The sequence below is a fragment of the Triturus cristatus genome, chromosome 12, assembly GCF_964204655.1.
Source record: "Triturus cristatus chromosome 12, aTriCri1.1, whole genome shotgun sequence".
Lineage (NCBI taxonomy): Eukaryota > Metazoa > Chordata > Amphibia > Caudata > Salamandridae > Triturus > Triturus cristatus.
In genome coordinates, this window is record NC_140595.1 from 571153546 (window position 1) to 571176320 (window position 22775).

Here is a 22775-nt window from a genome sequence, read left to right on the forward strand (position 1 = left end):
TTAGGATTCATAGCACCTCTCACAGCTTTGTGGTTCTGCATATGTACTACACACACCACTCTCCCTCAGATGTCCCAGAATTCTTGAGGCATTTAGAAATGTAAGAGTAGAAGTTTTGTATTAAAGTTAAAGGGTAAAATGTTGTTTGAAAAAAACTTTAACAAGAAACTGGGAATAATTAGGCACTGGGGGAAGTTTGATAATGCAGAGGAAAACTGATGACTAGAATTAGAAGCAGAAGTGGTGCGCTGAAGAGGTGTTTAGTATCGGTATGTTGGTGAAGCTGGGTGTTTGGAAAGTGGTAAAAAAGGAGCTGGGCTGGGTGGCTATAAGTGTTAATTAGTAAGAGGGTAGGCAAGGGTGGGTGGGATGGAAAGTAACTGGCTAGTGTAAATTAATTTATGGGATGAGGGATTTTTTCAAGAACATTTTTATGGAGGCTGTGGAGGGTCTTCTTCCCCAAAAGTATACAACCCTCAGCATAAAAGTTGCAGATAATTATTCGCAATGAAATGCTTTCACCAGCCTGATTTCAACTACTTGGAGCTGCTATTTATTTAAAAAAATTAGTGGAAACACATTTGTGGAGAAAGTTCTCCAGAACACTTTTCCACACAGTCATTTTTGCCTGAATCACATAGAACCGAGAAGCAGCAATTTTCATCCTGTTTTATTTTTCCTTCTTGGTATTGCTGCTTACATTCATTCTCTTAAATCTGATACCCAGTCCCCATCATGGTGCCACTGTTACATTATATGCCAACAGAGACTAAGCTCCCTCTGCCCAGGAAGGAGGTATTTGATTTCTGTTTTCTACTGGTAAATAACCTCAGTGACTACTTTTTGGGATGCTTTATATTGCGTGGCAATCAGTGTTTTTTGGGCAATACCTTGATGACTGTACCCAGCAGGTAATGCTTAATGCTTTCTCACCCTCTTCATAATTTATGTAAAATCCTGCTTAAAAGAGCCATATTTTGCACCAGTAATGACAATGATGTGTTACGAAGGAAGGAGGTCAGTTTTAAAGCGCTCCAGGACCATGAGTGTAATTATGCTGTTAACCTTGTGTTTACTGTGGCAACATAACAAAGCCCTGCATTGTAGAATTCCATAAGAAACTAAATTTAGCATTAGAATCCCTGCTACATAGGCATGGGTTCTTCTAACCATGAGACCCGGCGTATAGCTGCTGATGAACCAACAATTATCAAATAGGGAGTTACTTACCCCACAACTCCAGGACTCCTACACCAACCCAAAAAACTAGCATTATAACCATCCCACAGAGCATGCCCATCTATACAATCCCCACAGACTGTTTTTCCCCTGAAATCCTGGCATGAATAGATGGGGAGGGGTCCATGTCCTCTTCCCTTCTGCCTCAGATTCGCCCAGAAGACTACCTCAAGCCCTTGTTCTCTTATCAGACCTAGATCATATGACTTTTACTATAACAACCCTCTAAATGTTTAGGGTAAGATTATCTACAATTTTCCTCCCCATCGCTTTCCGCTGTTCCTGCTATTATTCCCCTGGTCCTTTTACGTTTCCATAATCTCCTGTCCTTTCGCGTGGCCTCAAGACTACTCAAAGTGCTTTATAATACACCAGCATAATTTAAGATATTACTGTCACCCCGCAATTTCTGACGTAAGATTCTAAAACTTGTACCAATACTGTTCCCTTCATTTTGCGCAGGAGTTGTGCTACAGTAATATTTGTCCCTGGATAAAGAGTCCTTCAGTTTCAAGCAGTTTCGTTTCTGATAGGGTTGTGTGGCCTCACTGCTATTTGCCAAGTGTGCATCGATACCAGTCTCCATTAAAACCTAGTAGTTAACATGTCTAGGTATTGGCCAGGCCATGTCGATTTCATTATGATTTGATATTCAGAGTTTGGCGTACCTATTATTTTACTTTCTGAATACCAATAGTTATGATGCAGAGCTGAATAGTTATACAATGTATAGTTTGTGTTTGTTTTTTGACAAGGCTTCTGAAGTAATATAGATATTGAACCGTGCTATGTGTTTTTTTTTTTGTTTCAGATTTTTGCTACATCTATCTGAAAAAACAGGAGGAGTTATTGTGACCAATGATAACTTGAGAGAATTTGTGACTGAATCCCCATCTTGGGCGCAGATAATAAAAGAAAGGTGACCATTTATATGCTAATCTCTGTTTCGGGCTCTCTATTATATGGATATTTCAGTAAAATTGAGGAACCTCAAAGAAGGGATTTAGTATCTGAACTCTAGACAGTAGTAGTATGTATTAATAATATTAGTGATCCCTTACTCATAAAAGTTGTTTTCAAACTGAATTATTTTATTATTGTAATTTGTATCTCTCAATGGAATATTGCTACCTGGATCCCTTACTCTCGCTGCATAGAGATTCAGTGACAGTTAATTAAGGTACCAAAAAATCTCATTATGATTGGATGTGGTCTAGCATGTCAGAAAAGACTGGCCCTTTTGGAGCAAAGTTAGACTGAATTGAATTTATTTATCCAGTGGTTTTTTTTTTATATATATATGAATACGGATTCTTCTGGCTATTTCACAACATGCATGGATCGGACTTCCATGGCAGTTTGAGCCAGCTCCTTCATGGATGATATCTACATAGACAAACATCAATTCCATGATCTGCAATGTTTAGGCGTGGGTGCCATCTGCCTATCAGGATTGTGATCTGGGAAAGTTAAAACTCCTCTTTAATGGCGGAAATGAGCCAGTAGGATGAAATCTTGCTCTAGGGTCACAACATTACAGCATCAGAATGTCTGTAGCATTTCCATTTAATGTAATATCTAGACTTGCATCTTTACTTGAGGGATAGAAGGGAGGTTGCTGACTATGTGGTGTCTAGATAAGACTAAATTTCATTTTTACTGCACAATACGTTGGTTGTTTTCACGTGGCGTAACTTTGATGTTTAAGGGGTGTCTAGTACTTAACAATTTCATTCTCAAAGCAAAACATCAGCATTACTCTAAAAAGGTGTTCATTACATCGCACCGCTGTAGTACAGCCATGGCTAAATACTTGTTTTTAAAATTCTGTAAGTCCAAGTTTGTCAACTGTTAAGATCAATTTTAAAGTGACACTGTACATTAAGGACACATGTATGAAGCTTTTTCTTGGAACTTTTTCAAAGTGAGCAGCTCTCTGTGAAAATGTGTTTGAGGTACTATTTTTGCAGTTAATGGTATGTATGAGTATCTCCTAATTTGACGTTGAAGGCATTTTTGCTTGTAATTGACCACCTTTTTATGTATTTATCATTTTTAACAAAGTTCATTCTTTAAAATTAGTCTTGCAGCAAATAAAGGTTTCAAGCACAGAGTGCTCAGACCATGTCCCATATGGTAGATGCAGGCCTCTACCGTCGGCTTTTTCTTTTCCCTGGACATCCATATTTCTTGTCTTCCTCAGAATAGCACCAGTCAGTGACATCTGCATAGTTTTTTCCCCTATTTGTTTTGAACAGCAGATAATCCCACCTTAGGTAAGTGACTATTGAAACGCAGAATCATGCTGGAAAGGTGGCAGTCTATCTGCAACTAAACAATGTGTGCACGCAGGAGGGCTATTGGGAACGTACTCTGCCATCCGCGGGGTGCCTTGCACTATGTCTCGCTGCAGTCTGATTCACTTTTGCACCAAGGTTTATTCTCATCAGACGTTTTTTATGTTTGCTTGTAGAATTATATTCTCATGTTCATAAGAATTGTGTTGTACTTTATTTCATTTAAACTTTCTGTTTTAGGATTTTGCAATACACATTTGCTGGTGACATATTCATGGTGCCTGATGATCCATTGGGGCAACATGGACCCAAGTTGCATGATTTTCTCCACCAGAAGCCTCCAATTCAACAGCAACATTTCCTGCAGCCCCTTTGTCAACGTTTGAAATTTCAGCAGCCCTGGTTACAGCACCAGCAGTTACAGCACCAGCAGTTACAGCAGCCACGCTTTCAGCAGCAACGTTTTAGGTAAAACAAACTGTACTTTGATAGTTTTGCCATGGATATTTTTTGCTCAGTGTTGTATGTTCACACCCATTGGACACTTAAAACCTGTAGGTAGGAAAAATGTACACTTTCTATATGCCTTCCAGCATTAGATGGTTAATAGCTACACCTTGCGTCTGAAAGCAGAATATCGGGTAACTTCTGACTGTAAACCATTGGGGGGAAAATGTTAATTGAGTTAGAAGGAAGACAGGCAAAATTTAGTTAGCCTAATTTTTAATGCCTGCAGGAAATGGCTTTTTCAGAAGTGAAAAGAAAGATGGGATGTGGCTGTAGAGATATCCATGTGCTAAATTTAAAGTGAATTCTTAATGGATTGCATGTTAATCATTGAACACATGGTTGTTTTCTGTCTTACATAGTTCCACTTTGTCTGTACAGTAGTACCTGAGAGACTTCTAGCTGCAGCTTTATTACGTTAGAATTATCCCCATGCAACAGTCTGGATCTGAAATATTTTAATGAGCAGTTGCCCCTTGTGTGCCCATAGGTGGCATCGCTCAGCTCCCTATGGCAGAAGTGACGTGCGCTGTGCCTATCTAGGCGCCACCCCAGTGCGCTGACGTCAGTTGTTCTGCACCAATCAGCGCAGATCCAGAGAGAGCTACCCCTAGTCACTTTTGGTCTGTCCTTTATATGACTTTTTGTCTTTTTTTTTTTTTTTTAACTTCCTTCCTGTTGTGGCAGGGATGTTCGCATGGAAGGCTGGATGCAAACACTGCAGCGCCCGTCACCGTCAAATGTCGGTGACGGACCCTCACCCAGTCTGCCTCTGATGCCTTAAGTGCGACCATGAGCCAACACTTACCTTTATTGTCGCACCATGCACCCCAAGGCCTTGACATAGAGATCCCTGAAGCTCCATGCCACTCGGCGTGCAACGGTCTCAATCCTGGTTGAGAGGAAGGTCCCAGAGCCATCGAACTTTGTCAAAGTCATCCCGCTCCGGTAAGTCCCACAAGAAGAAGAGCAAGAAGTTGAAGAGGTCTTTGACTTTAGTCCGTCCATCAAAGTCATCTGACGAGTAAAGAGAGCATAGTGACTGGACTGTCCCTGCACCTCCCCGCGTTTCCGGAGCCAGACTGAGAATTTTGAACCCATGCACCTCATATTTGGGGTCCCCGCTAGAGTTCTTTCGGACATCATAGGTTTGGGAGGAGCCCCATCTGATCTCTGCGCCCTTTGGGCCCCTTAGATCACTGGGTAGATCTGGACCGGCACTGGTCGTACCACCGTGACCTACCCCGACACCGGTCCCGATGCTCTCTGGTGGTGCCACCCCATTCTCTTCACAGACTCCGATACGGTGCCGGAGAGGCAGCACCTGACGCAGACTCCTGCACCGACTGGAGCCATACCCTCCAGACCGAAGCCTGAGCCATATTCCTATGGGGCTTAGAGTTGGAAAGATTAGGAGGGGCCACTGACCCCAACATGGACTGGTGTGAGGGATTGGTGGACGCCAGTGAACTGGACACCTTCCCAGATACTGCCATGGTGTCTCTCCTGTGGCTATGGAGGAGGGAGCCTCTTTTGCTATGGTAATGAGAAGGGCATCTGGGACCTTAGCCTGCCTTCAGTGGCAGTCAAGACTAACATCTTGACAGAGGTGTTTCAGCTGAGAGGTTCCCCCTCAGAACCTCTTTTCCCATTTAATTAAACCCTTAGAGATGTCCTGCTAGGGGCCTGGTCCAAGCCTTGCACGGAGGGCTGCTGTGAATAGGACAATTGCCTGCTGCCATCGCCCCACTACGGGGGACCCCAGTTTCCTCAACACTCTACCCCAGAGAACTTGGTGGTCCAAGCCTCGACTATCTGTGGTACATTCCCTACCACCCCACCGGGTATGGAATCCAAGAGGCTGGACACCTTGGGCAAGGAAAGATTTTCTTCCGCGAGCTGGCACTGCGTTCCATGAACACCGCATGCCTTTTGGGCTGTTACTCCCCTGAACCTTAGGATTGGGTTGCGTAGGTGCTTCTGATGGTACCGTATGAGACCTGTATCATACTCTTCCCAAACTATGGCAGACAAGAGAGATGCAGCTAAGTTCACGATCCGATGTGGACTGGACATGACCGACTTGCTAGGCAGAGCAGTTTTTGTCTGTGACCTCATGCTCCACACCTGGCTTACGGCGACTGGCTTTTCAGGGGATGTCCAAGCTCCGATTACGTACATGTCCTTTGATGGCTCCCTTCTCTTTGGTACAAGGCGGACTGCAAAGCGGACTTGGTGCTGGATAGCTTTAAGAATAGCAGAGCTACAGCCAGATCCTTGGGCATTTCCATAGCCCCGGCCAACCAGAGTCCACAGTTTGAGGCCGCAGAAGAGGATTTCAGCTGCTTCATTACCCACCCAGCCACCACGGCATGTAAGGTCCCCAGCATCTGCATAGTTGATGGCACTGTACCCTTAGACACTGTGGGTCAGGCAGCTAGAGGTCTGGCCAGTCCACCCCCAACAGTCGCAGCCTCAAAACCTCTTTAGTTTGCCCTCCAACCTTCACGGGCAACCTGTGGGAGGCATGAAATGCCATCACCTGCACCACTGGAGGTCGATAACATTAAACCCCTGAGTTCTCCAGATTGTCCGAAGGGGCTACTCCCTCCCCTTCGTGACTATCCCCCCACCCATGGCACACTCTTGCGACAGGCTTACGAAGGACCATCTATACTTATTCCCCCAGGAAGTGGTGACGTTGCCGATGCTATAAGTAGGTTGTGGTAGTTATTTCCACTACTTTAAGGTGCCCAACTAGGATGGAGGGCTTCGTCCTATTTAGACCTGTGCCCTCTAAATTTCTTCCTGAAAAAGGAGAAATTCAAAATGCTCACGCTTGCTCTAGTTATGTCTGCCCTCGGCCTGGGAGATTAGTAGCGTTGGACTTTGCGGATTTGAGGAAGGCCTCTGGTTTCCGGCAGAATTTGAATTCCACATCAACCTACTGTTGCTCGGGGTGATCAGGCTGGCATTGAACACCTTTCTATCCTCCAAGGGAAGGTTAGTGCAGGTGTTCACAGACCACACCACCGCCATGTGGTACTGAATCAAACAGGACTGGGTGGGTTTGTGGGTCCTTTGTCAAGACGCCCTACTCCTCTGGACATGGCTGGGAAGTCAGGGCGTATCCCTAGTGGTTCAACACCTGGTGGGCTCTCTGAACGCCAGAGCGGACTAACTCCACTGACTATGCCTAGCGGATCACACTGGGGTCTCCACCCAGAGGTGGTGAAAGAGGGGAGAGCCTTGGATAGATCTATTCGCCACTGCTGAGCACGCGCAATATCTGCAGTTTTGCGTGCTGGGAGTTTCAAAGGCGGCTCTCTGAGATGCTTTTCGTCTCGAGTATAACTCGGTCCTCCTGTACGCCTTTCTGCCCTTACCATTCCTGCCTAGAGTTGTCAAGAAGATCAGGAATGACTGGGCCCAAGTCATCCTTGTGGCTCTGGACTGGGCTTCGAAAGTTTTGGTATCGCGAGCTGTTGGGCATGGCCAATGGTGCTCCGTTCAAGCTGCCCCTTCAGGAGGTTCTTCTGACACAACAGTAGGGAAGTGTTCTCCACCCGAACCTGGCAATGCTCAACCTTCATGCGTGGAGTTTGAGCTGCGACAGCTGGTAGCTTTCATCCTTCTGTCCGAAGTCTGCAATGTTATCTTGGCAGCCAGCCGTCCCCTCACCAGTACAGTATACACCTGCCTCTGGGGCAAGTCTGTGTTATGGTGTGCCGAAAAACAATTTGCTCCACGTTCTGAGATTCTTCGATTTCTTTCTCTTGCCCAGCAGGGCTCTGCTTTGGGCACCTTAAATGGTGTGGGCAGAAACCAAAAGGTGCCACCTACCGGTGTGCAGGGGTACTGCTCACAAAAAATTCTGGATCCAGTCTCACTCCTGTGGATAATTCAAAGGTAAGGAATCTGCAGCCTGATGGTCTCTACCTGATAAGGTGTTACCAAAGTTAAGTAACTTGTTTGTATAGTCTTTAGCTTACTTTAAGTAGTTTATAACTGAAGGCCCAAAAATAAATTGTGTTTATGTAGCTACCTGAGAATTTCTGGCATATTTCTCTTTCAAAGGAAGAAGTTATCATCAATCAAAGGGGATGCAGGTACTGGTGTCACAGACGGCACCACTGCCATGTGGTATTGACCTGTGCCTGGAACACCATGCAGTGTTCCTGTTGGTAAATAACCTGCAAGGATCATTGGATGCCACGGCGAGCAAGCTCAACTGTCCGTGCCTAGCTGATCACACGTGGCAGTTACAAGGGTTACATTTTGGGTCTTTTGGCTTTTTTGCATTTGACAGATCATCCCTCTTTGTTAAGTCTCCCGCTGTAATGAGATTGTTGTTAGGGTTATTTTATTAATACCCCCTCCATTCATCATGCCACATTGGGACCTTGTATTGCTTCTCAACTTCCTGATGTGCAGCACTTGATTTGAGCCGTTTCACAGCTATCCCTTGGTGGCTCCTCAACCTTAAGACAGTGTTCCTCATCTCCCTAATCCCCATGAGGCGTGTGAGTGAGCTTCAAGCTCTTAATCAACCCACCTTGCACTGCCACCTTCCAGACAAACTGGCTCTGTAAATACGAGCATCCTTTCTACCAAAAAGTTGTGATTCTGTCCCACTCCGGTCAAACAATGTCCTTACCGGTGTTCTATGATCTGCTTCATCTCGCTAAGGAGGAAAGACTCCATTGCTTGGATCCCAAGAGAGCGCTTAGATTCCGCATAGCTCGTACCAAAGTACACTGTGTGAAAGATCAGTTCTTTGTGGGGTTCTCTGGAGTGAAAAAAGGCAAGGCTGTGCAGAAGAGAACCATCTCCAGTTTGATTGTACACTGTGTTAAGATCTGCTACACTTGTCCAAATACTAGTCTCCGGAAGGACTTTGTGGTCATTCTGCCACAGCCAAAGCTGCTACCTCTGCGTTATCTTGCGGAGTCCCTATCCTAGACATTTGCCTTGTGGCTATGTATGAGTCTCTCTATACATTCACAGAGCATTACTTTCTGGACAGTCCGGTCCATCAAGGGCATTTTGCCTGCTCGGTTCTACAGGACTTTATGGTTTGAGTCCATTTATAGCCCACCTTCAATGAGGTACTTCACTAGTATTTATTCTGAGGAATCTGCGGTTAGAAGTCTCTACCAGAAGTACAAGTTACTGACCTTCGGTAACGCTGTTTCTGGTATAGGCTCGATCTAGCACAGATTCCTCACTGACCCTCCTTTTCTCCCTGTTTTGTAAATTTGACTCTACCCATTTATAAGATCCCAAATTTGGGAATCTGCACACTGGTCAAGTCAATTTGATTTTGGGACTGGGGGGCAGATGGTCTTGAAAACAACCGATGTCTGCACGTGGGAGTGGGACATATATAAGCTCTTGTGTCATTTTCTGATCAAAATGTCATTGGTGTGGAGCTGCACGGTGCCACCTATCAGCATGGAGAGGTATTGGTGAAATGTTTCCTGATCCAGTTTGATGCCTGGGGAATATTCAAAAGGTGAGCTTACTGAAGCTAAGTAACTTGCTTATGAGAAACTGCTTGTACTTATGCCAGGTTTCTTGAATGGTGCCTGGGAAGATAACGTGCCTTTGTAATTTTTCAGCTTGGCATGCTGTAAAATGGCAAGAGGTTTTGACACTTTTCAAGATACATCATAATTAATGTAGGGCTAATCCTATGCTTAAAATGTATATCTATATTTCTATAGGTGGATATTTACTGGAAAAACCAAAGGTTACAGAGACGGAATAGTTAGGCCGACATTTCGCTCGTACAAAACCAGAGAAATTCAGCCATTATAGTTAGCTGTGCTAACTGTAACTCGCGCCCCCTTAATGCACCACTGATGTCAAATATTACATCACTTATGACATGGTCAGTGACCTCACTGATGACATCTCAAATGACATCACTGACATGATTCAGTGACTGTTTCTAAAAAGTTTAAGAATTAATTATCTCTCTCTCTCTCTCTCTAATATATTATAAACACACATACACACCAAGGTGTATTGAAGAATGAGTGGCTGTATGAGTGTCTGTATGGATGATTCAGTGGGTGTGTGACTGACTGTATAAGTGAGCGATTATACGTGTCTCAGTGAATGTATGGGTAAGGGCGAGTGACAAATCTGTAAATGTCTATAGCAGTCTGTCAGTTGGTGTGTAAGCGGCTGCATGGGTTGTTTAGTAGCTACATGAGTGTCTATATGGGTTATTGATTGGTTGTCTGAGTACCTGTATGGGTGCCTGAGTTTGTGTGGGTGGGTGAGGGGGGTGTGACTCCATGCATGGATATGTTAGTGGGTGATTCACTGGGTGTATGGGTTCAGGATTGCATCTGCGAGGGGCTGTATGGGTGAGTGAGGGTGCATATGGCTGTGTCGGTGAGCGTCAGTTATGTCATTGACCATTTCATGAGTGATGTAATATGTCACGTCATCAGCAGTGCATTGCGGGTGTGCGAGTTAGTTAGCTCAGCTAACTAAAACATCTGAATTTCTCTGGTTTTGTACAAGTGAAATGTCAGCCCAACTATAACGTCCCTGTAACCTTTGTATTTTTTTTTGTGTGAGTATATAATATATGTATGTCACCACTGGATAGGTATAGTTAGGATCGTGTTTCCATAGGACATGCCTTTGTTGTGTTGCTAATAACTTGGATGCGGTTTGACAAATCTCCACAAACCTTTCCTAAAAATATTACAATTTGACTAGTTTGTGCATGGAAAGTTTCAGGGTGATGAGAAAAAGGAGGGTGTCCCAAAACGTGTTTTCCCCATTCATTTTTTTTAAAGGAACTTTAGAAACCGCTACAGTCCAGTTGTGGTGGCATCGGGGCAGGCAACTTTATAATCAAAAGGCAATGCCGGTGGGCCCTGGGCCGCCCCACCCCCCTGTGGACCCCTACAATAACTAATGGCTTGGGGTGCATCGAGTAGGCACTGGGGCACCCCATAGAAAAAAATGCCGGGAGAAATTGTGGTGTGTCCCGGTAGGCACCGAGGTGCACACTTTTTAATAAAAATAAAAACAGACCATGTTGGTGGGGATCCTAGGGACTCACCCCGCAGCCCCAAAAATAAATTGAAGTGAAAAAAAAGGCCAGCTGCTGCGTGGCTCTATAGGGGTCACTTGCAGGGAGCTGGTGAGGCTGCGGGGGTCCTGGGACTCCCTTACGGCCCCCTATTTAAAAAAAAAAAAAGGGGGAGGAGGGGAAATAATGAAAGTCTGTATTTAAATGAGCGTCCACAGCCACGCATTTATTATTCACTGCTTCTTCAAGGAGCACCCCATAATGCCCTGTGTGGCTATTTTGCTTATTTGAATTTTGGTTATGTCCCTACCCCTTCTAGGAACATTACCAATTTTTTCGAGGCTATAGTGAGTTTTGCAGCCCCCCGGCAACATTCGGAAAAAAACATAAGTCTCCTGGGTCACTGAAACTGACCCCAGGGAGAACGTACTATTATTTTTTAAAAGCATTTCCCACGCTGGAGCGGTTGCCGGGATTGCAGTGCCACTCGGGGGCCGGTTGCATTTTATGTGGCTTGAAGAAGCATCAAATAAATAAAATACAAGGCTTTTATGTTTTTATGATTGCATTTTTAGGAGCGCAACATGTTAAAATGAAGAGAGGAGAGGCGTTTTTTTTTCCTTATACATACAAATAGTGTATGTGTGTGTGTGTGTGTATATATGTATATATATATACATCTATCTATATATATATATATATATATTCACTGAAAAAACCATAGGTTTCACACATGTTATAGTTGGTGGAAATTTTACTGATAAAAAACCAATGAAATTGCCCCGTTATAGTTAGCGCAGGCAACTATAACTCACGCGACCACAATCCTCTGCTGATGCTAATACTGTATTTAGACACTTATTTGCCCATGTCTTCTTCCATACATTTTTAGCTATACATATATTACAAATATTTTTTTTTCATAAAGACACATATGTCATCAGCAGAGGATTGCGGTCGCGTGAGTTATAGTTGCCTGCGCTAACTATAACGGGGCAATTTCATTGGTTTTTTATCAGTAAAATTTCCACTAACTATAACATGTGTGAAACCTATGGTTTTTTCAGTGAATTTGCAAGGTTTTTTAAATGCTAATTCCTAACTATAACGTGTGTGAAACCTATGGTTTTTTCAGTGAATTAGTACGGTTTTTTAAATGCTAAGTTTTTTTCCCTTATAATAAGCCCTGTACATTTGGTGGCCTACGGCCACCAAAAGCACAGGGGGTGGGGTAAGTGTGGATAGTGTTTTTTTCCATTGTAATAAGCCCAGCACATTTGGTGGCCTTCGGCCACCAAAAGCACAGGGGGTGGGGTAAGTGTGGATAGTGTTTTTTTTTTATTTTTATTTTTTTACCGTACGCTTACCGTAAGCGTACGGTAAGCGTACCCCGCGAAATTGCCGAAAAAAAAATAAAACCGTTTTTGCACTTGGGGGATGTTTGGGGACTCCCTCCACATGACTATGTGGGAGGGAGTTGTCAAAACAGCCCCTTTACATGTTTTTGGGCTTCCGATTTTAAAAATCTCTCTCAGTGCGAGAGACAAAATGGCGGCCGCCGCTTCCTGGTTTCGGCTGATTCGAATGTTTACTAAGATCTAAGAGCCAATCAGAATCGCGCTCGCGCACGCCACCGTACGCTTACCGTAAGCGTACGGTAAGCGTACCGTAAGCTGGCTCAGATATATATATTGATTTAAAGGCTATTTTCTCAGAATCTACTGAACAGATTTACACCAAACCTACAAAAGGCACTTCCTTGACCTAGGGACTACCTCTCTGCCAAATTTTGAGTAATTCTGTTCAGCCATTCGGGCTGTAGCTCGTTCTAAAGGTCCTATGGAAAAATGCATGGGAAAAACGCGTTTTGGGACCCCCCTCTTATCTCAGCCCCCGCTTGACGAATCCCCCCGAGACTTTCAGGGTAGGAGCGGAGCGTAGCGCCCCACCTATTTTGAGAAATTCGCGAGGATTCGTCGACCGGCGCCAAAGTTATTCAAAATAGAATGTTGAGGTTTTCCTATGGAAACGTGGTCCTAACTATAACTACCTACTGGCTATCGCCAGTAGGTAATATATATATATATATATATATATATTTCCACTTCAGTTCGCGTTGATCTCTGCCTCTTCACAGGTGGCGGGCTACCGGCAGGGTCGCGACCCCTCCAAATCCAAGAAACAATCAATCCTTCATAGTGCAAAGACTGCGCCGAGCCCCAATTCTTTTTCAAAAAGCGTGCTTTATTTCAAGCAAAGACAAACACTGTCCCGACGCGTTTTGGAACCGTAGTTCCTTGGTCACGGGTCAAGAGACGTTTACGTGCATCACATGATATAGTGCAACAAAATTAACAATACAAATAAAGGACTACGGATACAACTTTCTTTAAGCAATGCATCACCGCCATATTGGAATGGTTTCACTGTATCACCTTATATGATACATAGAGTTAATAAATGAGTGTTCTTTAACATAAAAATATGTTTCATCATCAAATGTATTTCTCTACCCAAGTGGGTCGTGAATGCATGAACGAAATTAGTATTCACTGTATCACCTTATACGATACATAAAATTGATAAACGAGTGTTCTCTAACATAAGAATAAATTTCATCGTCCAATGTATTTCTCTACCCAAGTGGGTCGTAAATGCATAATCAAAATTAGTTGAAACATAAAAAATAACAATATAAGTATGAAAATGAAGTTGTCCTGCCCTAGTGGGCTAATCACTACAAGTGTGTGATGCAAAAAGTGATACCACTTCAAGGCGTAATATTACTGCCATTCTTCCCACTCAGTTGAACACTCCGTCTCCTAAAAAAAATAAACCAAATGCACCTATCATAATAATGAATTTTTAGAACTATTAAAATTACTACACAAACATCTTACAACAAGGCAATATTTTCAGCTTCATAATTTTTTAAAAATATTAAAAACATAGGATGGACATGTGGTGTTCAAGATTATACTGTCTTCAAGTATATTTTAACCAAGGTGGACTGCTAATTCTTCATCTTTGTTTATACCCCCTGGGGTCATAGTTTCATATTTAATTATCAGTCGAGATTCTAATCTGCGCAATTCTTGCGTTCTGTTTCCCCCTCTTTCAGATTTCACAATTCTGTCCAGGGCACAGAATCTCAATAACCTGCTATCTTTGTTGTGACATTCCTTAAAATGTCGAGCAATGGGGTATTGCTTATCTTCGTTGGTTATTGCACGCATATGTTCTAGAATGCGCAATTTCACCTGGTTAATGGTACTGCCAATATAAACTAACTGGCAGGGACATATCAATGCATAGACACAAAAATCGGATTTGCAATTGAGGTGTTTTCTTATAGTGAATGGTTTCATGGTTTTGGATAAAGTAATCTCCTTACAATTGAAGCTGTTTCTGCAAGCTTTACAAGAGGTACATGTAAAAAACATGATGTACTTTCATTGGGACTCACTTTCTGTCCAACTAGAGGTTTTAATTACACTGACAGTAGGATTGACTTATTCTTTTTTACACGCAAATTAAAGTTGAGAAAGTGGTATGAAAATAAGGTTAAGCCTCTAACACATACACCCTATGCGAAGGAACCCGCATTATCTATTGGAGATATAGAAACCTTACACACATTAAGAGAATTGGTTGATGACAATTGGGTTGACGATCCATTGAATACCTTAGCACAGGAGGAATTGTTGATTGATGACTCAGGCAAAAGTGGGTTTAAACCAAAATCTGTGTTTTTACCACAGATTCACAATGAGTCTATAGAGGTGTTTGAAAAAGGTGTTCTTAAAGAATTTAAAAAACTGGCCAAACAGAAACCCAAGTTCTTTAATAATCTTACCCAAAAACAACAGTTAGCTATTATGGAATTACAGAATAATAAACAGATAGTTATCAAAAAGGCAGATAAAGGTGGAAACGTGGTGGTTTGGCCTTTAGATATGTATCTGGAAGAAGGAAGACGTCAATTAAATGATGAAATGAGTTACATCAAAAGTGATAGTAATTGTTATGAAAGAAGTAATGAAATATTTGTCAATGAACTGGGAAAATGGAAGAATGAAAATTTGATTTCTGAAGACGAATATAAATTTCTATGTTGTAAATTCCCGAAATTACCAGCTATGTACCTATTACCTAAAGTACATAAGAACAAAGTGGTCCCACCAGGACGCCCGATTGTTGCCTCTATAGGAAGTATGTTAGAAAACACTTCTAAATATATTGATCATTTCTTAAGGCCATATGTAGAAACCCTACCCTCATATATCAAGGATACGGGTCATTTTTTAAGAATGATCAAGGATGTAATTTGGGAACCTGATTATCTGTTACTATCATTAGATGTCAACAGTCTTTATACCTGCATACCTCATGATTTGGGGTTGGAAGCATGCAGGTATTACCTTAAAGATCGACCTATTTGCTATCTCATGCAGACAGAGATGCTACTGAACATGATGACAACATGTTTAAAAAACAATTTTTTTCATTTTTGATCATGTCATTTATCGTCAAGCCCAGGGGACAGCGATGGGGACTTGCTTCGCCCCCAGTTACGCTGGTTTGTACTTGGGCTGGTGGGAGGAGCAAGTGGCGAAAAACATCAGTGCCTTTAACCATCATGTTGTCCTCTGGGCAAGATACATCGACGATATATTTTGCATTTGGAAAGGTGATGAGACAGAGGCAGCTGAATTTGTAAATTCCCTGAATGAAAATGATCTCAATCTTACGTTCACTTATACAATGAACAAAAACACAATTGAGTTTCTGGATGTAGAAGTAACATCCTTTGAAAATCGTTTGGAGAGCAAACTGTTTCGCAAAAGCACGGCAGGTAATAGCATGCAGCAAGCTGCCATCCGATTAATCTTATTAATAGTATCCCCTACGGGGAACTATTAAGAGCCAGAAGAAATTGTAGCTCAGACATCACATTTACACAAGAGATGAATAAGATGAAAGACAGATTCGAAGAAAGAGGCTACTCCAAAAAAGTGATTAGAAAGGCCTGCGAGAAAGTAGCTAAAATAAAGAGATGCAATGTTTGAGACTAAGATGAACACAGAAGAGGAGGACGCAACAGTAAGATTTATTACCACTTTCAGTAATCAAGCCAAGGGGGTTAGAAAGTGTTTAAATAGATTTTGGAAAGTTTTGCGAATTGCTGAAACCTTCGTAAATTGTACAGATAAGTTCCCTAAAATAACATTTCGCAGGGTGTCCAGCTTTGAAGGATTTACTCTGTAAAAATAATCTTCCAGGGATTGAAGGGAGATCTACCATTCAGGGATTTTTTACATGTACCTCTTGTAAAGCTTGCAGAAACAGCTTCAATTGTAAGGAGATTACTTTATCCAAAACCATGAAACCATTCACTATAAGAAAACACCTCAATTGCAAATCCGATTTTTGTGTCTATGCATTTATATGTCCCTGCCAGTTAGTTTATATTGGCAGTACCATTAACCAGGTGAAATTGCGCATTCTAGAACATATGCATGCAATAACCAACGAAGATAAGCAATACCCCATTGCTCGACATTTTAAGGAATGTCACAACAAAGATAGCAGGTTATTGAGATTCTGTGCCCTGGACAGAATTGTGAAATCTGAAAGAGGGGGAAACAGAACGCAAGAATTGCGCAGATTAGAATCTCGACTGATAATTAAATATGAAACTATGACCCCAGGGGGTATAAACAAAGATGAAGAATTAGCAGTCCACCTTGGTTAAAATATACTTGAAGACAGTATAATCTTGAACACCACATGTCCATCCTATGTTTTTAATATTTTTTAATATTATGAAGCTGAAAATATTGCCTTGTTGTAAGATGTTTGTGTAGTAATTTTAATAGTTCTAAAAATTCATTATTATGATAGGTGCATTTGGTTTATTTTTTTTAGGAGACGGAGTGTTCAACTGAGTGGGAAGAATGGCAGTAATATTACGCCTTGAAGTGGTATCACTTTTTGCATCACACACTTGTAGTGATTAGCCCACTAGGGCAGGACAACTTCATTTTCATACTTATATTGTTATTTTTTATGTTTCAACTAATTTTGATTATGCATTTACGACCCACTTGGGTAGAGAAATACATTGGACGATGAAATTTATTCTTATGTTAGAGAACACTCGTTTATCAATTTTATGTATCGTATAAGGTGATACAGTGAATACTAATTTCGTTCATGCATTCACGACCCACTTGGGTAGAGAAATACATTTGATGATGAAACATATTTTTATGTTAAAGAACACTCGTTTATTAACTCTATGTATCGTATAAGGTGATACAGTGAAGCCATTCCAATATGGCGGTGATGCATTGCTTAAAGAAAGTTGTATCCGTAGTCCTTTATTTGTATTGTTGATTTTGTTGCACTATATCATGTGATGCACGTAAACGTCTCTTGACCCGTGACCAAGGAACTACGGTTCCAAAACGCGTCGGGACAGTGTTTGTCTTTGCTTGAAATAAAGCACGCTTTTTGAAAAAGAATTGGGGCTCGGCGCAGTCTTTGCACTATGAAGGATTGATTGTTTCTTGTATGTGTGTGTATATATATATATATATATATATATATATATTTTTTTTTTTTTACTTTAATATTTTTCAGTTAAATCGTAATAATAAGCATTTCATATATTATTGGTCATTTTTGGAGAAAGATGTTGCATCTGCTTTATATATAGGGTATGGAGTGGGGCGAGGGAAGGGTTTGGCTGCCTTTGTGGGAAGAGGGTAGCCTTAGTGTGCCAACCCTCCCGCTGCGCATGGCCGTGCACAGCATGAGGTTGGCTGCTGCAGGCCCTTCGCGACTGGGGTTGGCTTTACTTATGGCAATAAAATAATACTTTACATATAAAAAGAAAACTCGGAAATTCTCAGAAAAAACACACAAATGTTAAAGCAATGTTCTAGTTAATTGAAATGATCAGTAACAATTTAGACTGTTAAAACCTTAAAAATTCTCTAGTTACTTATAGTTCTCAAGCAACCATAACTTGTGCTCTAAGCTAACTATAACTCTTGCCCTTACCATGCACTGCTATTTACCCCACGTTACATCACTCAAGACATCTTCTATGACATACATCATTGATAATATCAGCGCAACATTTGCAATGAAATTATTGATGAGAAAATTGTGCATGGCAGGGGCACGTGTTACTTGAGATAAATAGAATTTTATGTTTTTTTTAAAGTTTAAAATTTTACTTTGTTACTGAACATTTCAACTAACTGTAATGTTACTTTTACTTTTAGTTGTGTGTGTGTCTCTCCTATTATTGACATCAAGGGGTTCTGCTGATGCAAACCGCGAGTGGTTTGCAAATGTCACCATAGTAGACAATAAGGACCATATTTCAGGTTACTAATTATGTTTGTTGTATTGCGTTTATTTTTCAGTAGTTAGCTTGTAAAGGCTGCTTTCTTTAAATTGCAGCTACCCATGGAAAGTGATTGAAATTAGAAGGTTTTAGGGTTTTATATACATTTATTTAGTTTTATATAGTGCAAACTAGACTCCAAGATATCAGGTAGCCGAGCGCTTTACATGAGCACCAGTTTTGTTACAGATGGGCACGTTCATTTTTTAATTGCCCAGAATCGCACGATGTTGAGCGTTGTTGCCGAAACTCGAACCCGGTTCCCCAGCTTCGAGGTCGGCTGCTCTAGCCATAAGGCTACATCCTCTCCCCAGTTTACCTTTAATTAATAAATTGTTGATTTTTTTAAAAAAAAATGGGCAGTGAAGAGGGTCAGGTTTACGTAGTAAAAACTGCTACTACAGAGTCATAATTACTGATTTACCATGTGATTTCCCAGAAAATGTTTCTAGCTAAAATGGATGAAAATATTACTGCCGGAAAATGCACTGCATAATTTGCATTTATTGCCACAAAGTTTAGAGGACCTTGCTTCACAGTGTGGTCCACAATATTGAATAATTGTCCTAACCCAGACAATAGTAAAATTCTACAGAGTGGTTTGAGGTCAGTCATTATGGTGGTGAAATTGATAAGTCAACTACTTCACTGTTCTCTGTGAAATGTGTTTATTTTTCTTGATACATCTTCATTTTGTGCAGTAAAAGCATCCAAACTTCTAAAAATATTTTCACTGTCCGCAATAGTGCCAATAAGTCTTTCCAAAAAAATGCAAACACTTTGGGTTCTTCATAGCAATCTTTGTGCAGATTCTTCATGAGGGAGCATGAAAAGATGGGGTGGGAAAAAATGCCGATGATATGTGTGACTGTAGTAGATACACATGCTCTCAATACTCATACTATCTAGTATTGGGTCCGGAGTTGTGCAAGAAGTTTTTCTTTGAAGAAATCTTTGGAGTCACTAGACAGTGACTCCTCTCTGTGATACTGCGCTTGGGCATAGTCTCCTATGTTAGATTGTTTTCACTTTGACGTCTGGTTCGGATGTGTATGCCTCTGCTCAGTGTTTCGACTCCATTCGGCATGATTGTTCACATTCTCTACTTTCTTCAAGGGTATTTTTTCGACTGCAGGTTTCGCTTTTGCACTGATTTCAAATTCTTTTGGTTCGGGCTTCAACCGACCGCCCTCCGGAGCGCCACACGCCTCAGGCCTTCTTTCATTCGCACTTGCTTTCATTGAAGATACCTTCTGATGTAATGCACACCCTTCAGATTTTGTCCACGTTGTCACATGAAATAGCCGCACACCGATCGACACATTGTATGAAACTTGTGTCTTTCGCCGGGCCATCGTGAAGCTGACTGCAACACGTCTAAGTACTTTTAGTCCAAGAAAACTCTTTAGGATCGAGGAACATGTCAATTGGAAATGTCTTGCGAAGCGCAGATTACACACCCTCCATTTTCGGTGAGGAGCATGCCTGAAGGGGAGCCAGCTTCTAAAGACTGACGAGGGTCTTCTCTCCCAATGAAAGCTCTGACTTCAACGTGGAGATCGATATGGAGATGCTTAGCCTTCCATCAAAACATTCTCATACAGAGGTTGTCGCACAACAACTGCCTTCGTGCCATGGCCCGAACTGAAAGAGAGTACCGGATGTTCCACCCTCGGGCCCGGCACTGAAAACTGATACCAAGGCCAAACCTTCGTCATAGACTTCCTCAGACCAAATCCGACCTTCAGGATCAAGCTGGAAACCAACATCTTCCTCTGTGCCGAGCAAGAACCTCCGTTCCACACCAAAAGATTCTGTCCCAAAATTACAAAGCAGAAAGCATGTAAATTGTAATAGACTTCCATGACCCCAGTTGAGCCCAGTCTCGAGAAAATTGACATTCGAAAAAGGAAAATTCACATCCAGCAAGGTACAGGACGGATACTTGCTTCTCGGCCACCAAAAATGTTGTTGTCCTTCTAATAGTCACTAGACTAAAAAGGAAGGTGAAGGACAAAGCAACCGGTCCTACACACCCGCCTCCTCCTTTACAACCCCCTCCTTCATCTCCACCGCCTGACCCACTTGATGTTTCTCCTCCAGGGTCAACCGGTACAGATGATTTTGAGGGGGGGGGGGGGTAGTTTACGAGGGCCATTATGGGAATTTGAACCATGGGATGCATATCACACTGATCACCTTACCCCCAGTGTTCCGGATCTATATCCCTTCCGCCACTCCCTTCCAGAAGATGCCACTTCTTTTTAACAAGTCATTGCTAGGGCAGCTGCTTTTCACAATGCTGAGCTGCACAAAGAGTCCCTACAACAAGATTTTTTTTGTTTGACACCTTTCTTCCACACATGGAGACACTCAGTATTTACCCATGCTTCCAGGCATGCTGAGGACATTTTTAAAGAGCCAATTTGTGACCGAGTTATCACCACGCGGGCGGACATAAAATACAAGGCAGCTGCTTCTGACACAATCTTTATCAATGGTCAAGTTCCACCTGACTCCATAGTGTCCACAAAGGCTCTTAAGAGAACTAACAGCCAGACTACTGGAGATACTCCGCCTCCTGAAAAGGAGAGCAAGCGTATAGATGCTGCTGAAGAGAGAGTGGCAACACAGGAAGCTAATTAATAGTGTATTGACAATTCCTAAGCCCTCCTGGCTCGCTATTATCTCCCATTGGGATGAGATGGAGGAACTCTTGCAGTACCTCCTGGAGGAACACCACATAAGGGGACAACAAATTGTCATAGAAGGTCAGGCCAACAACTCCATCCGATGTGCACTAGATGCAGTGTGTACTGCTGCTTTGGGTGTTAATTCAGGCATACTTGGACGACACGCATGGCTTAGGTATTCTGGTTTCAAACCAGAGGTCCAGCAGGCCGTACTAAATATGCGTTTTGACGAAGAGCACCTTATTGGTCCACCAATAGACACTACCCTTGATAAAGATGAACAAAGACACTGACTCTGCTAAAGCCATGGGAGCATTATAGACGGCTCTTAGGAAGACCTTTCATCCCACAAGCTACAGGGGTGCTTAAAAATCCACCGCCACAGATGCCTACACTATCCAGCAAAAACAAGGCCAGTGCACCTACAGTAAGGGCTATTTTAGAGGTTCCTTCAGAGGTGGAAACAGCAAAGGAAGGGGCAGGGGAGCCTCTGCATGCAGAGCAACACCCACTGCAAAGCAGTGCAGGGATGTGGAATTCCTATAGCCCGACACCCCAGGACATATTGTTTGGGGTCAAGGGCAACATGTTTTCATGTGCATTATGTCCTTGGGACCAGTAGGCCCAAGCCCCTGCTGCACAAAACCTTTGGCTGCCAGTTGCAATACCAGGTTATGGATCAGGGAAGGGCACTATCTGCAGTTAAGGTAATATTTAGTCCATTTTGATAATGCTGTTCAAACTTGCATTTATGATTCATTATTTGAAAGCCTTTATTATTTGGGTGAGTGCTCTAAGTAAATGCTGTAAGTTCTGACAGTACTACTGACATTGGTTCCAGTATCAAAATGTGTACACATGTTTTCAACGTTTAGCAATATAAGGCTATGCATAATGCTCCCAGAATGTTATGTTATGTTACATCCATTTAGAACGCGCTCGGATACTTATGAGTGTCTTGGCGCGATGCCAAAGGGGTAAGAGAGAGACTATCGAGCAAAGTAGTGAGTCTTCAATTTCCTTTTGAACACAACTGGGTCCTGGATAGATGGCAAGGGGGAGGGCATTCCAGGCAACGCTGGCCTTCACAGCAAAAGAGCTGCCCCCTAGCCTCTGATACTTGAAACGAGGGACCTGGGCAAAGCGAACAGACATAGATCCAAGAGCTTACGAAGGGACATAGGAGAAGCGTCTCTGAAGATAGAGGGGGCCACACCTGTGGAGAGCACGATGGGCCAGAACCAAAGACTTAAATTTAACTCTGTCCATGACGGGGAGCCAGTGAAGGGAACGCAATTGATGGTGCACGCTGTTCTTCGCCGAAATGCCCAATAGCAGTCTGGCCACCGTATTCTGAACCACCTGTAGTGTTTTCAGCAGGTAGCCAGGAATGCCAGCATAGAGGTCATTGGCGTAATCCAGTCGTGACAAAATCAGAGCACACGTAACTGTTTCTCTCGCCGCCTGCGGAAGAAGCGGGAAAAAGTTCCTGAGTTTTAAGAAGGCCGAAACAGCAGCCGGACAATTTCTTGTGTGTCGAGAAAGAGAGACTCATCGAACCG

General features: G+C 42.5%; 1 protein-coding gene across 2 annotated transcripts in view; it reads left to right on the forward strand.

Annotated features, from left to right (window-relative positions):
- Positions 1-22775, forward strand: part of N4BP1 (NEDD4 binding protein 1) — a 241775-nt gene that overhangs the window by 152984 nt on the left and 66016 nt on the right. For both annotated transcript variants that reach the window (XM_085639352.1, XM_085639351.1), the window contains exons 5-6: positions 2051-2158; positions 3777-4004. In XM_085639352.1, coding sequence (XP_085495478.1) covers positions 2051-2158; positions 3777-4004 — 336 coding nt within the window. The remainder of the gene's footprint in view (positions 1-2050; positions 2159-3776; positions 4005-22775) is intronic.